Source organism: Strix aluco, chromosome 2 (genome assembly GCF_031877795.1).
Source record: "Strix aluco isolate bStrAlu1 chromosome 2, bStrAlu1.hap1, whole genome shotgun sequence".
Classification (NCBI taxonomy): Eukaryota; Metazoa; Chordata; class Aves; order Strigiformes; family Strigidae; genus Strix; species Strix aluco.
The window spans coordinates 37,480,353-37,493,298 of NC_133932.1; the positions used below are offsets into that span (position 1 = coordinate 37,480,353).

Below are 12,946 nucleotides of genomic sequence, written 5' to 3' on the forward strand. Positions count from 1 at the left end.
TACTGCCTGAAACTGAAAGGAAAGGAGGGGCAAGAGGACATTTACAAAGCCATGAATACATTGGGTACGTTAAAAAGTGGTAACATTCCTTCAGGCAAATAAAAACCCAGCCAGTCCAAAGACTGTTCGAAAAGCTCTCCTGGATTAGGCCAAATTTCCCCTTGAGTTCTAAATAAGTAAAATTTCCTTACTGGAAACCCCCAGGTGAGAACAATGATACGTTCTTAGCGCCAAAATAATGTATTATTTGTTCACATTTGAGCATCTTTCAACATACCTATCACCACTGTTAGAAAACTGAATGCTGTCAACTTTGTCCTGTAAGAAAAAGCGCAGTTTGTTAGAAATTACATTTTTAAACAGAAGTACAATTTTGACAACTCTGAGCTTCGTAAAATCTGAAACAAAGGAAAAACTGCATAGTTTCTAGCAGTTTTAACTGCAAGGTGAACCAAGTCCAACAAATACTTACCAGAATTCACTAACCATTAATGCATTTAAAATGCAAGTTTTCCAAAAAAAAGTCCAAATTAAATTTGAAGGATTGACAGATGAAATAACTGCCCATTAATAATTTGGCAGCCAATTAACTCATGTTTGAATATATATTTCCAATATCCTAAGCCAGCTACCACTGAGAGGAATGTTGTTCCCACTCCTACTTACACATTCCTTAAAGAAATACACAATTTTCATTTTTATCACAATAAAAACTACAGGAAAAGCAGATAGCACACTCAGTTTATCTTCAGAGCTGAAAGTCTTCTCTACATAGAAAATACTTATTGATCAAGGCTTATCACTAACACAAATGGTTAAAGTCAGATTCGGTATTAAAGAAAACATATTAAGGCAAAGAAAATGAAGATGACTATTTTAAGAGCTGTCCCTGAAAGAGCTTTAAGGGTTCAACCAAATCTAATTTCTCAAAACTGCAGATTCTTTGTGCATTGAGTGCTGAAAAAAGTGACTCAACCTTCAGCACATGAATGTAAGCCAAATTTCCCTTAGATTCCTTAGAAGACAACAGTCTGCTAGACCAAGGTACGCAAATAAAAAGTTAGAGTATTTTATCTAAGAAGTTCTTTTCCTAACAGGTATCAGTTACATCAAGAAAGCAAGTAAATCACAGAGAGCACACATTACATAAAGCACATGGCAAAACAACACTGAACTAGCAAACTGACTTACTACTTAGGAAGTATAAAACAGCTTGCCCTGAAGACATGAATAATGGTTAAGATGAACAGAAGTAAAATTCTGGAAACTCAGTCGTATTTAAAGATTTAACACAAGAGGTGTCAAAATGGTAAATAACTTGAGTAATGAAATCCACATGCTCAGCCCATGTACTTCCTGTATACAGCACATAATATGTGGGTGGCTAGGCACACTTGCATCGGAGAGAAGCAACTGAATAAACCACATGCTTTAAAATTAGAGAAATGTATGACATCCAGCTGAAAAGACAGAATTCTAAGTATCATCTTAATACATTCCAGCCTTTAAAATGGTCAACTCACATTGAGATGACTGGCTGAAATTCTGCAGAAGTTCTAAAAATATTCAATAAAAGAACATTGCTACAAACCCACTAACATTAACTTGTAACTTCAATAGTGCCTGAAGTGACTAATTATTAAATTTAACAATCTTACTTACAGCATGACTTTCCAACTCAGCTATTTTCTCAGGTGTTTCAGAGCCAAAAAAATACATCCTGATGACATGGTCAGTGCTGCCAGTTGCTAAAAACATACCTCCTGTAAAAATCAAGCAATAATTAAGCTGTTGCATAAGAAATTAAAACAGATCACCAACATTTCTCAGATGCCTAGTTTAAAAAAAATAATCTGAAGAGTGTCACGGTTTTTATGCTCTTCCACTGATATACAGATGTGGAAGGAAATCTCCCTCTTGCTTCAGAGAGCTCTCAGCCACAGTAAAAATTAATAGTCATACTCAGTGCCACAAAGTTTTTAAAATATGTAACTAAGGGAATGCTGAAACATCTAACAGGAACTAATTGTGCGCAGAAGCCTCCGATTATTGGGAATATGGCTACTCATCATCAGAATTGTCAATAGACTTTCACTGTAGCATGTTTCATTTGTGGCACATGAATTACTTCAGAACTAGGCAGAAGCATAAGTAAACCAGTGTAAGTACACCAGTATTTAGCTGTGGTGGCAGCAATACTAAGACCTGCCTCTTGGCACCTGTCAAAAAAAAGAAAAAAAAAAAAAACAAAAAACCAACAACCAAACAAAACCTCAAAAAACCCCAAACCCCAAAACAACCCAGGGCTATATCCTAACAATGTTAACAAGATACACTTTGATTTGTATTTTATTTCTGAAATTCCCAGGTTTCTTCTAATATTCATGCTATCTGGTACCAGTAAGCCTTCCCAGAAGTCACCCACATGTTCAGAATGAAAGAAGACTACAAGGCAGAAGTGAAGCACGTTTATAGATACATTTGTGCATTCTTAAGAAAGAAGGAATCTTTATGGCTATCCCTACATACAACTGGCACAGAATGAGGAGCTTCTACTATTGGCAGTAACCACTTCGACTGCTGTTGACATAATTTTGCAAGTCCCTGACATTATACTAAGGGATTAAACAAAAAAACAGTAAAGTTGGATAAAAAGTAAACAAGCATCAGGTGACTTTTACTTCTGTAAACTCACCAATGGCAAAAGGAAAACAGTATCACACAGTCTTGCACTGTTAGCTAAGGCAAGTCTTATTACTTATGTCATAGGCTAACAATACACGTATATACAATTATTTACTACACAGCTGCTGTTTTTGTGTATTTCAAAGCCATCACAACCAGAGTATTTCAATAACTACTTATGAGTAAAGAAGAGAAATTACAATGCTAAACTCAATCTGTACATGACTTACCTACACTGAACGAGGAACAAAGCATCTGAACCCCTGGCCGAGGTTTCTCTGTGAATTTCACCGGCCGATTGCTTAAAAAGAAAAGATGCTTGAAACAGGACACACCACGCAAAACTTCGCTTTTATCAACATTTCAAAACATAGAAGTATGTTTCTTCAAACATCTACATAGCAGGTACTTCTTAAATACATCGAGTAACATCTGTAAGTCTTGTGCAGGAGGATGAGCAATAAGGTTTACTTTTCAAAATTACTAATCACACATACACAAATGATATTTGAAGCCCACAGAGCTTATGACTTTTTCTGTAAGATGCTGTTACCTAGCAAGGATAACATGACATGTCAAAGATTGTTTATTCTCTCTCATCCTTCGGGAAGTATGATTAACCCCCTCTTTAACATATCCACGAAGCACTGAACTCTTGCCCTCACATTACAAACCACCAACAGTACATGAAATAAGGCCTACCAAATACCATTACTACAGAATGCTGTGCAAAATCATAAAATTTTATAGAAGTAAAAGTTTTGCAACACTGTGCACACAGTGATTTAAGACTGGTTTCCTGTTCTGCAAGTCATGTACATGCTCTTGCAGCTGACATGGCCATAACCTCACAGAAAGTTGCTGTTGAGAACTACATTATGGAGAAATGCAGCAAACTGTGCCATTTCTGAGTGGAAACCTACAAAGCTTATTATTCTACTGCTTTTCTGTTTATCAAAGGAATGTTGACACTTTGAATCTAAGAATATGTCTCATGTTTATATGATACACAGTACAGAGATTCAAATCCTAAGAATGCTTTGAGACCTACCAATGCTTAAACCAATTTAAGTCCATGCTTAAACTATTTTAAACAATAGTTACATCTCATACAGTCCTCTAAATTAATTTTAGGAGAATAATTAAGGATCCAGTTTAAACACTCTCCTCCTGTAATTTACAGCCCTAAAAGATTCTTCAGATGAATCTACGCCTTCGATAGTTTTTGCTGCAATTTTACTACCTTAAGATCACAAGTTTGAATTAAAAAGCAAAATCATCATCTGCTTTAAGTACTGATTTTTTTTAACTAGCTGCTGTAATGTAAAATGGATTGTTTTATACCAACTACCATTACATGGCACAATACTAGATACAGACTGATCACCTCAGATCTCTTCTTCCCAGTAATAATCTGGTTTTTTTGTACAGATAAACAGCAATCACATACAGAACATTTAAAAACTATCCTGAACATGCGCTGCACGCAAGCTCTTTAAGAGACATCCTAAAACTACAGGACTGTTGAAAACTCAACACAAACAAAGAGCTTTGTCATACTGTTCCAACGTATTTATATTTGCAGCAGTTCTAGCTGTCCTATATTTCTACTTTTAGTGTAGTAAAGAGTTAATATATTTCCCAATTAATCTCCCAGGACAACGGAATAACATATATTTGTAAAGGATATAGTTAGTGATGGTGCTTTAAAATAATTACATAATAGATTATTTCCACAACACTTTCATTATCACAAAAAAATCAAAGTGCTAAAAGCACTTGACTTATTTTTAATCAAGCATAGTATGGCATGGAGTTAATCAGCAACTCATTTACATACTTGAATTTCATGGACTCTGTGTCCCATTGCCAGAAACAAACAGTTCCATCTGCACCAGTAGAGACCATGTATCGCATGGACCCTTTCACCATTGGACTAAACTGAAGAGAAGAAAGTAAGATCAGACACGTACAAGAAGAGATATTTAAAAACTGTTTTATGAACTTCTAAAAGTGTTAACTAAAACCTTGATTTATTTTGGATTTTTCAATTAAAACTCCTAAAGCAGTTCTTGATAGCTGTCACTTTTAATGTTTACAAAATAGTATCTCCTATGCCCTATGGTATATGAGATATATTACTGTGGTCCATGCAACATCAGGTCCTTGCACCTGGACATGAAAAAGTAAGATGTACACTTGGCAAGTTACTTCTTAACCTACTAACAGCAACCACAAAGTACTTTTCTTCACAAACAGAAAATAAGGCACTAATCTTCCTTTTCAAGAAGTTGTAACGCAAAGACAGAAGGCTCTACTGGTGTAGAGCATTCATGTAACTGTGTTTTGCAATTTCAATAAGCAACCAAGAAAACTGGTTACTTCTTACCAATATGATAACTAGCTAATCTTAGGGTGTCCCCTCAATCTAAATCCTACTACTAAAGCAGAATCTTAACTTTTCAAATTAGGTACCACAGCATCTTTTTTTTGCCCAAATTATTTCTTGTTTTCTACTATTCGATTAAAACACCTTCAAACTTTCCATACCACACTGTCCACCGAAACTTATCTTTGAGTTTCGTGGGCTGGCTGCTCCTTATAATCCACCTATATTCTTCATTCTTCAATATAAAGAAACAATTAAAAAAAAAAATACCTGTAATGAGGTAATGGACCCTGTGTGTCCATGGAGGACCGCAACTGGTGCACAAGTTCTCAGACACCACACTCTGATCATTTTATCACAGCTTCCAGCTGCAATCATAGTGTTTTCATAATTGACAGCCATGTCAGAAATCTCTGCTGAATGTCCTCGTAATGTGGCAAATAATCTGCCATTATGAGTTGACCAAATCTTTACCAAACAGTCATCTGAGCCCTAGAAAGAAATATTTATTACGCTCAGCAAGGATTTTCAAAGACATTCCTTTAAAGAACCTAACTATGTTTTTCCACAGCTTGGTAAATTACACTTCTATTTAAAACTGTACATGCTACTTAAACTGAAAGAAATAAAGTCATTTGACCAACATTAAAAAAACCAAAATGTTAACTTACGGTTCAGGATTACACTGCAATCACCACAGATCTGTACCACAGAATGCAAACAGTCTGGAATAAGTTTGAGGGGATTCCTTACAGCAATGGCAAGGGTCAATGAAAGTACTGTTCTGTAAAAGCAATCTCTCCTCTGCCACTTCATAAAGAGTATGAAACATGCTTAACATCCAACTACATCACTGCATAAAACACCCACGTCAGTGTCAACACCTGACCAGATACTAAGTACAACAATTTCTTGCATGGTTCCAACCTTTAGTTAGGTCAAAGTATTCTACTTGAGCACAGCAACGGAGCTAATCAGCTACATTTTAACACTACTGATATCTACCTCCAGAAGTTTTAGCATAACATGTATTTCAAGTTCTTTTCCTTCCATCAATCTAGAATATTCAGATTTGGATCTATTTCATCAACTCACAGTAAATATTCTATGTCCAGTCCTATCGAATGCAACACAATATACAGAAGAAAGATGGCCAAGAATCCGTCTGTGCATCTTGACATGCTGATACATACTTCCTGGAAATGAAGTACTGAACTTTGCATATCCAGTTAATTGTTTTGCTCGATGTACTTCCACTAGAACACAAAGAAATCAAAGATTGAACATACTGATGTTTAAAACAGGTCTATTCTAAAACATTATTTTGTTTAACTTTCATAAATATGTTACTTAAGGACTTAATAAAAGTGACTTTCAGATATCATGAAGTCAGGTTTTTTTGTATTTCCAATTTTTTCTATGTATAAAACCAAGACAGTATTTTAAACTTGATCCAATCAAAACTTCAGTCTCTAAATAGAAGTGGTAAATGTTATCTTTATTTTCCCTTGGCTTTCTATACCTTAAATCATACAAGAGTTCTATCCAAAGCAGAATGATTTGTATTTTCTGCACGTTTATCTACCTGATACAGGGGCTTTATAAAAGAAAAAGATGTCGTCTAGAGGCTACTGTCTCTCTAGTGCTGTGAGCAGACTTCTGTACCCAGTACATAACTCCAGTCAAGTCATACGGCGTTCTCCAGGTAAGCCTCCAGACCCAGTTCTGAGGTGCAGTTTTCAGCGTTCCAGTATCAAGATACACATCGTGTGCTCACAGCAGCAGTGATTAGTGTTGAGAAGAGCTTACCAAGATTCGGTGGTGTGCCATAGTTCACAGGCATTTCAGGAGGTCTTCCTCTATGAAGAGCAGCAAACGCAGAGCCCTTCCAAACAGTGTTCCTGCAATCTTTAAAACCAAATGGTTGAAGTTATGTAAGTATGCAACTATATGTTAAAAACACCAAGAGAGCTGCAGTTCCAAAACACAGTAAAGAACGTATCTATAAGTGGTCTCAAACACAGTATTCAAACAATTGTTCCTATTGAAAAAAACAGGAACAAATGCCCCAGTACTTTTCACAAACAGTGTAGCATCAGAGGAGAGAAAAATCCATTTAATATAGTAAGAAAAGGAGGAAAAAAACCCAGCAAAACCAACCACCAAACTTTGAAATTCCTTCTAAATGATGATGCCCCTGCAGTTCACATAACACAAAAGCGAACTTTTCGACTGAATTTTTCCTATTCACTCTTAATGTAAAGCATTTAAGATTTTTAACATTTTCATAAGTATTTATTCATGAGTATTAGAAATATTTATTGAATATTTATTAGTATAAAATTATTTAGCTAGATGATCTCAAGAGGTCCCAACCTGACAATTCTGTGATTCTTAAAAAAAAAAAAAATTACCACGCTGACAGTTATTTTGACACATGCATTCTGAAATAATTGCAATCCTAATTTTCAGGATAGAACCGTCACTGTCATCCAGTGTGCATCCTTTAAAGCAGTTAGGACAGATAACTGAAAGCACAATGGCATCCCACAAACCAGTCCCACATCACAGCATCTACCTATCCAACAGAACTTCATACAAACACGTGAACACCTCCCTCCCAGAAACATTCAAAGAGATCAAGTCTAAAACTAAAGTCGACTCTATCAAATAAAGTATGTGCTTATGCATTGCCAACCATTCCCTTTAAGTTACGTGCAAGGACTTTCTTCCTGCGTATCTACAGAACTCACAAGTACTTATTTTGATGCTATTTGCATTAACCAAGAAAACTTTCAGAAAACTGGCCTCACATTTGCACTCAACCAAGCACAAGAGCTACTGCATTCAAAACCAGCATGGGCCAATATACTACTGGGAGTGTCCGGAGATGTTAGAGAAGTAGCACCTGTGTCCTGATGATTCATTATATTGCAGTAACACTAAAAACTGGCCATGTTCACCAGCCTCAGCACTCAAGAGTAACAGTAATTCTTGTGATGCAACTTAAAATCTTCTCCTCATAACAATCAATCTATAGCTGTACCCTTAATATGCAGATCACTGGTGTTTTGGTTGATTAAACACAGCACAGAAGTAGTGGGTGCCAACTCTGGTGAAAGCTCACCACTTCTAAGTATTCCAAAAGTCTTCACCATGTACTTATGAAAATGTATCATACCCATTTCAAATAATGAACAAACCATACCTTTTGCTGTACGTAACAATGACTGTCTCCCTGCACCAAGTAAGGAATTCACTCTCGAAATGCTGGGTGGTATCTCCTTGTCCAGTATAGGGCCAATACGCTTGCAAATTTGTAACAAATGGTCTGGAGCCACATGTTTGTTGGACAGCACCTGACAGAAATGTAAGTTTTAAAAATATATATGGTACATCCAGAACAGATGAATCTAAAAGCATCAATATTCATAGATGTCCTAAACACCGTTTAAATATTTTTAAATTCAAGTCACTAAACAAAACCAATTCTGTTAAGCTCTGATCTAGTAAATTCAGCGAGTACTCTCCAAGAACAGGAGAGCTGTAGTAAAAATAACTGCAGTAAAATTACTTACTGCACATCAGTATTTTACTACTGAAAGCCTGCAATATTGACACGTATGGCACCCATTTGTGTGGCACCCTACAATGAGTGTCTTCGCCCCATTCACCCAACTATTTTTATTGAAAAGAAAAAATAAAATTCAAATGCTCATAACAAGATCACGGAGAATTTTGTTGTAATCAAGCACAGGAATTTATGCGACTAGTACTTCAGTCGCACAGTTCTTGTTCAGTAAACTTCAAACTAGTAGGTTTGAGTACAATCTCTGTGGAAATAGTTTCCTTGAAGAACCAGTACTACATAGCATAAGGCTGCCCTACTTCCTTAAACCAAAAGGATCAAAACAGTCATAGTCCATTCAGGAAGGATCTCATACTATCTACATCTAACAATCTAAAAAAAATACACCCACACATACACTCAGATCTTTCAGTCAAGAACAGATGTGTGTGGTTTTTGATTATTTTGCTCCCCCTCTTCTTTCTGGGAATTCAATGAAAAAAAATCCTTATCTAACTATAAAGCAAATCACAATAATGCAGAAGTTAAATATGCAAAGCAGAGTTTCCACAGACTCGAGTAAAGCAAACCATCAGAATCATAAATTTGAACTATTGGGGAGGTCTGAATCAGCAGGCACAAACAGCCCCATGCTTACTCCACTCTCTGATCTGGCCACGTAAAAACCAGTTAGACCCAGAAGCCACACTGCTACTTCAGCAGCCAGACTATTCCCAGCCAAGACATCCAGGAGAGGCAGAGGGCCACACCAACACAGGTATGTGGCCTCTTGCCCACGTCGCTCAGAATGTAGGCAGAACTAGCTCACGCTTATGATGCTATTCCCTTAGCCTGCATTCCCTTAGCTGACTGAACTTAGATAAGGAAAGTCCTGGCAAGGCTGATCTCATCATCAGAACAGTGGGAATAAAAATACCACATGCTGTCATGTAAGATCTGTTCAACAAAAAGTTGCCCAAACACACACTGAGTATTGCGAACACACGATTTAAGCCATAGCCTAATACTTGTTTTAATAATAAAAACCAAAGTAATGTATAAAGCTTGCAGGGGCATAGGTGGTATTCCTGGGCAGGTGGGGAGGTGGTAATATCAGTAAAACAGTTAACATCACCACACAGCCAAATATATTCAAGCAAATCAGCTCATCAGATGCTTCAGGTTGATTATGAGAAATATATTTGGCAGTCCAAAGATTATAAAATGCACTTTTCCATCACTTCTTTATAAATTTTGTCTCTTGAGTCAGTATAGAGCAGTACCAGCCACAACATTTAGGACAGAAAGCTCAGCATACTTTATGCCAAGCATTATAAACCATTTTGTTTGCATGCCATCATCAGAAAGTATATATCCCAAATGCAATCTGCAATAGAAGCATGCATACAAAACCTTGCTATTCATTTCCTTTTTATGTAGTTTTACTCAGATTTTGGAAGGAACAGTTATTTTAAAGTCTTGCTCCAATTCCATGATGAACAAAGAGAAAGAATTGCACCACATGACTGGATTTGTCTGTGATCTCTGCAAATTCAGAGTTAGACCAGCGGGACAAGAGGTTCCCAAAGCCCCTCAAAAGCAGAAACTAAAACCTTCAGAAGATTAATCTGGATATTCTGAAACACTATTACCCTATGGAGAGATTTCTTTTAAATTGTGTAGGAAAAAGAAGCAGCAGCACATACTAAAGAATTAATCTGACAACTATATATGCATAATAAACACAGTTAAAAAAAACTGTACTGAAGTCTGAAGAATGGACATGTGACATCTCCCAACACTGCCACTTTTTGCCAGAAGAACTGGGGTCAGAAAAAAACCCCAAACACTCCTTTTTAAACTTAATGCTACTTTCATGTTTGCTGAATTCAAGTCAGAGCTTGAAAGTATTCCTGTTTAGCAAGACTATGCTTTTTAGTGACTTAAAACATTAATTTAAAACCTCATTTGCTCAACTGACCACACTGCCAAGTAGAAGAAATGGAATCCAGTTTATCATTTTAAGCAGCACTTAAATAATTAAGAAAATTTCGTTCCTTTTCTATGCAAATATCATTCTGAGATCTTCAAGTGTTGGACAAGGGGATTTAACTATAACAATACACAAACCTATGGGTAAGGGAGAATTCAATTAACCTAGAAAGCCTGAATCTTAGGGGGAAAAAAGCAAGAATAAACATCTGTTTAAAGAAAACAAGATCAACTACAATAAAGCAGGATAAAACCACACCGAGCAGATGCCACCAGGCCATCACTTCACAAGATTCAACTGCCAAATATACTTTGCCATTTAAGAAGCAGTAAAATAAAACACCAAGGCAGCTTTCCATTCCAAAATGGATATAAGTTCAAACATTTAGAGCAAACAACATCAGCTGTGGAAGGCATAAAGTACGTGCTATCGAGAGATCACTCCTGTCTCATATTTAGAAAACAAAGCTATGATCAGTGAGTAGCCAGAGATAAAAAGCATACTCCTAGGCACCAGAACTGCCAACCCTTGATTTCTGAACGGCGATTTCATTTCCTAATCTGTTGAAGGGGACTGATGAAGGAAGCCAACCAGAAAATAAATACCGTCAAATCAAAACGCGCTTAACAAGCCTGCTCATGAACCTCTGAAATGAAACCTTGCTTCAGATTGGTTCTTTCCTATATGTAGGCAGTGGCATGTACCAATGCACAACGCCAAGCTCCACCTCTGCTATGTAAACAATATCCTCAATTTAAAACACCACTTGTGTTTTTGTTAGTCTAATGTAAAGAAATTAAAGGCCTTTTCCAAAATAACTCCAATGCCTTAATAGAGCCGGAATGAAACTGCAAGGTAAAGCTTTGGGCCTACTTCTAAGGGTGAAGTGCCTAACATCAGTGTTATCATCCTAATTAGAAGTTTTTTAAAAAAAACAAGTCTCACCAATTCTTCGTAACTTCTATAATGCTCATTTCCTTGCCAATCCAACCTTTTAGGAAGCAACTAAGTGGAGGGGAAAAAAAAAAAAAAAAAAGTGGTTAAAGGGGAAGGAAGGATAGATCACATCCAAAACAATGTGTGTTGAGGGGAAAAAGTTGAGACATGGGAGTGGAAGAAACTTGAATGACTTGTAAAGTAAACTTTCGACTACAGCAAGAGAGATGATTTCATCCGAGCCTACACAGACCTGGTGCTGCTCCAGCTCCTGCACCAGCACCTGCAGAGAAAAGGGAAAAAAAATACAGAGTTAGGGACGAGCACGCCTCCCGCTTCTCAAGCGGCTGCTGCCGCAAACGGGCTCGGGAGGGGGAGGAGGAATGGGGGGACCGGCTGTTCACACCTCCCCTTCAATCCTCCTTGCGGCAGCCACCGGCCAGGGGGTCGGAGCCTGTGCGCCCAGGTGAGTGTGCGGCGCCCCCGTACTCACCTTCAGCGCCCTCCTGCAGGGCCCGGTGGTCAGGAACCGGGCTATGAGGAAGTAGAGCTCTGCAAGAGACACGGGGAGAGACGGGGGATGAGTCCGGGGCTGGCTGGGGCGGGGGGGGGGAGCCCCCGGAGTGACTGTAATTCATAATCACGCTCAGGAAGATGGCGGCAGGGAGCGGCGGCGGCACCGGCGGTAGCTCTCGCCCTGGCCCGCGGCCGCTCGCGCCCCGGCGGTTTTACCTGATTCAATGAGCGGCAGGGACACGCCGCCGCCGGAGTTGGAGGAGGCCGGGGGCTCAGCCATGGCGGCCCCAGCCCGGCGGCTGCCGCTCGCTCACTCGCTCGCTCGCTCGGCACAGTCGCTGCTGGCGGCGGCCGTTGCTGCCCGGGCAGGGATTAGGGCTCAGGCAGCGCCTGGCGCGGGCAGGGCCCGGCTCGGCATAGCCCTGTCAGCGCCGCCCCCCCCCCCCGCCGCCGGCCCGCCGCCCCCCCCTCCCCCTCCTCCCTCCTCCCTCCTCCCCTCCCCTCTCCTCCGCGCGCGGGCGCGAGCCGCCCCCGCCCCCCGCCGGACGCCTGGCTCGCGCTCGCGCTCCGGCTCCCCTCCCCTCCCCTCCCCTCCCCTCCCCCCCCCCCGCGCTGGCTCTAGCGCAGCCTCGTCGGCGCCGCCGCCATCGCCGTCGCGCCACCGGCCACGGCGCCGCCGCTGCTGCCACCTGCGCCGGGCACGCCCGGGGGAGGGCGGAGGGAAAAAGTAGTCCCCGTCCCGGGCGTCCGGGGACCGGCGGGAGAGGGTGCGCGTGTGGCCCCGGGAAACGTGCGGAGTGGGGGGAAAGGGGGGGCAGACGGGGGCAGGGAGGGGAGAAGACGCGCCGTGGCGGAACGA

General features: G+C 39.9%; 1 protein-coding gene across 1 annotated transcript in view; it reads right to left on the reverse strand.

Annotated features, from left to right (window-relative positions):
• Positions 1 to 12,534, reverse strand: part of BRWD1 (bromodomain and WD repeat domain containing 1) — a 60,447-nt gene extending 47,913 nt beyond the window's left edge. Inside the window, exons 1-12 of the mRNA XM_074814377.1 lie at positions 12,304 to 12,534; positions 12,065 to 12,123; positions 11,825 to 11,854; positions 11,581 to 11,640; positions 8,283 to 8,433; positions 6,884 to 6,982; positions 6,170 to 6,330; positions 5,345 to 5,566; positions 4,526 to 4,626; positions 2,916 to 2,986; positions 1,663 to 1,763; positions 278 to 318 (exon numbers count right to left, since the gene is read on the reverse strand). Of these exons, the coding sequence (XP_074670478.1) occupies positions 278 to 318; positions 1,663 to 1,763; positions 2,916 to 2,986; positions 4,526 to 4,626; positions 5,345 to 5,566; positions 6,170 to 6,330; positions 6,884 to 6,982; positions 8,283 to 8,433; positions 11,581 to 11,640; positions 11,825 to 11,854; positions 12,065 to 12,123; positions 12,304 to 12,367 (1,160 nt within the window). The 5' untranslated portion in view covers positions 12,368 to 12,534. The remainder of the gene's footprint in view (positions 1 to 277; positions 319 to 1,662; positions 1,764 to 2,915; positions 2,987 to 4,525; positions 4,627 to 5,344; positions 5,567 to 6,169; positions 6,331 to 6,883; positions 6,983 to 8,282; positions 8,434 to 11,580; positions 11,641 to 11,824; positions 11,855 to 12,064; positions 12,124 to 12,303) is intronic.
• Positions 12,535 to 12,946: the final 412 nt, after the last annotated feature.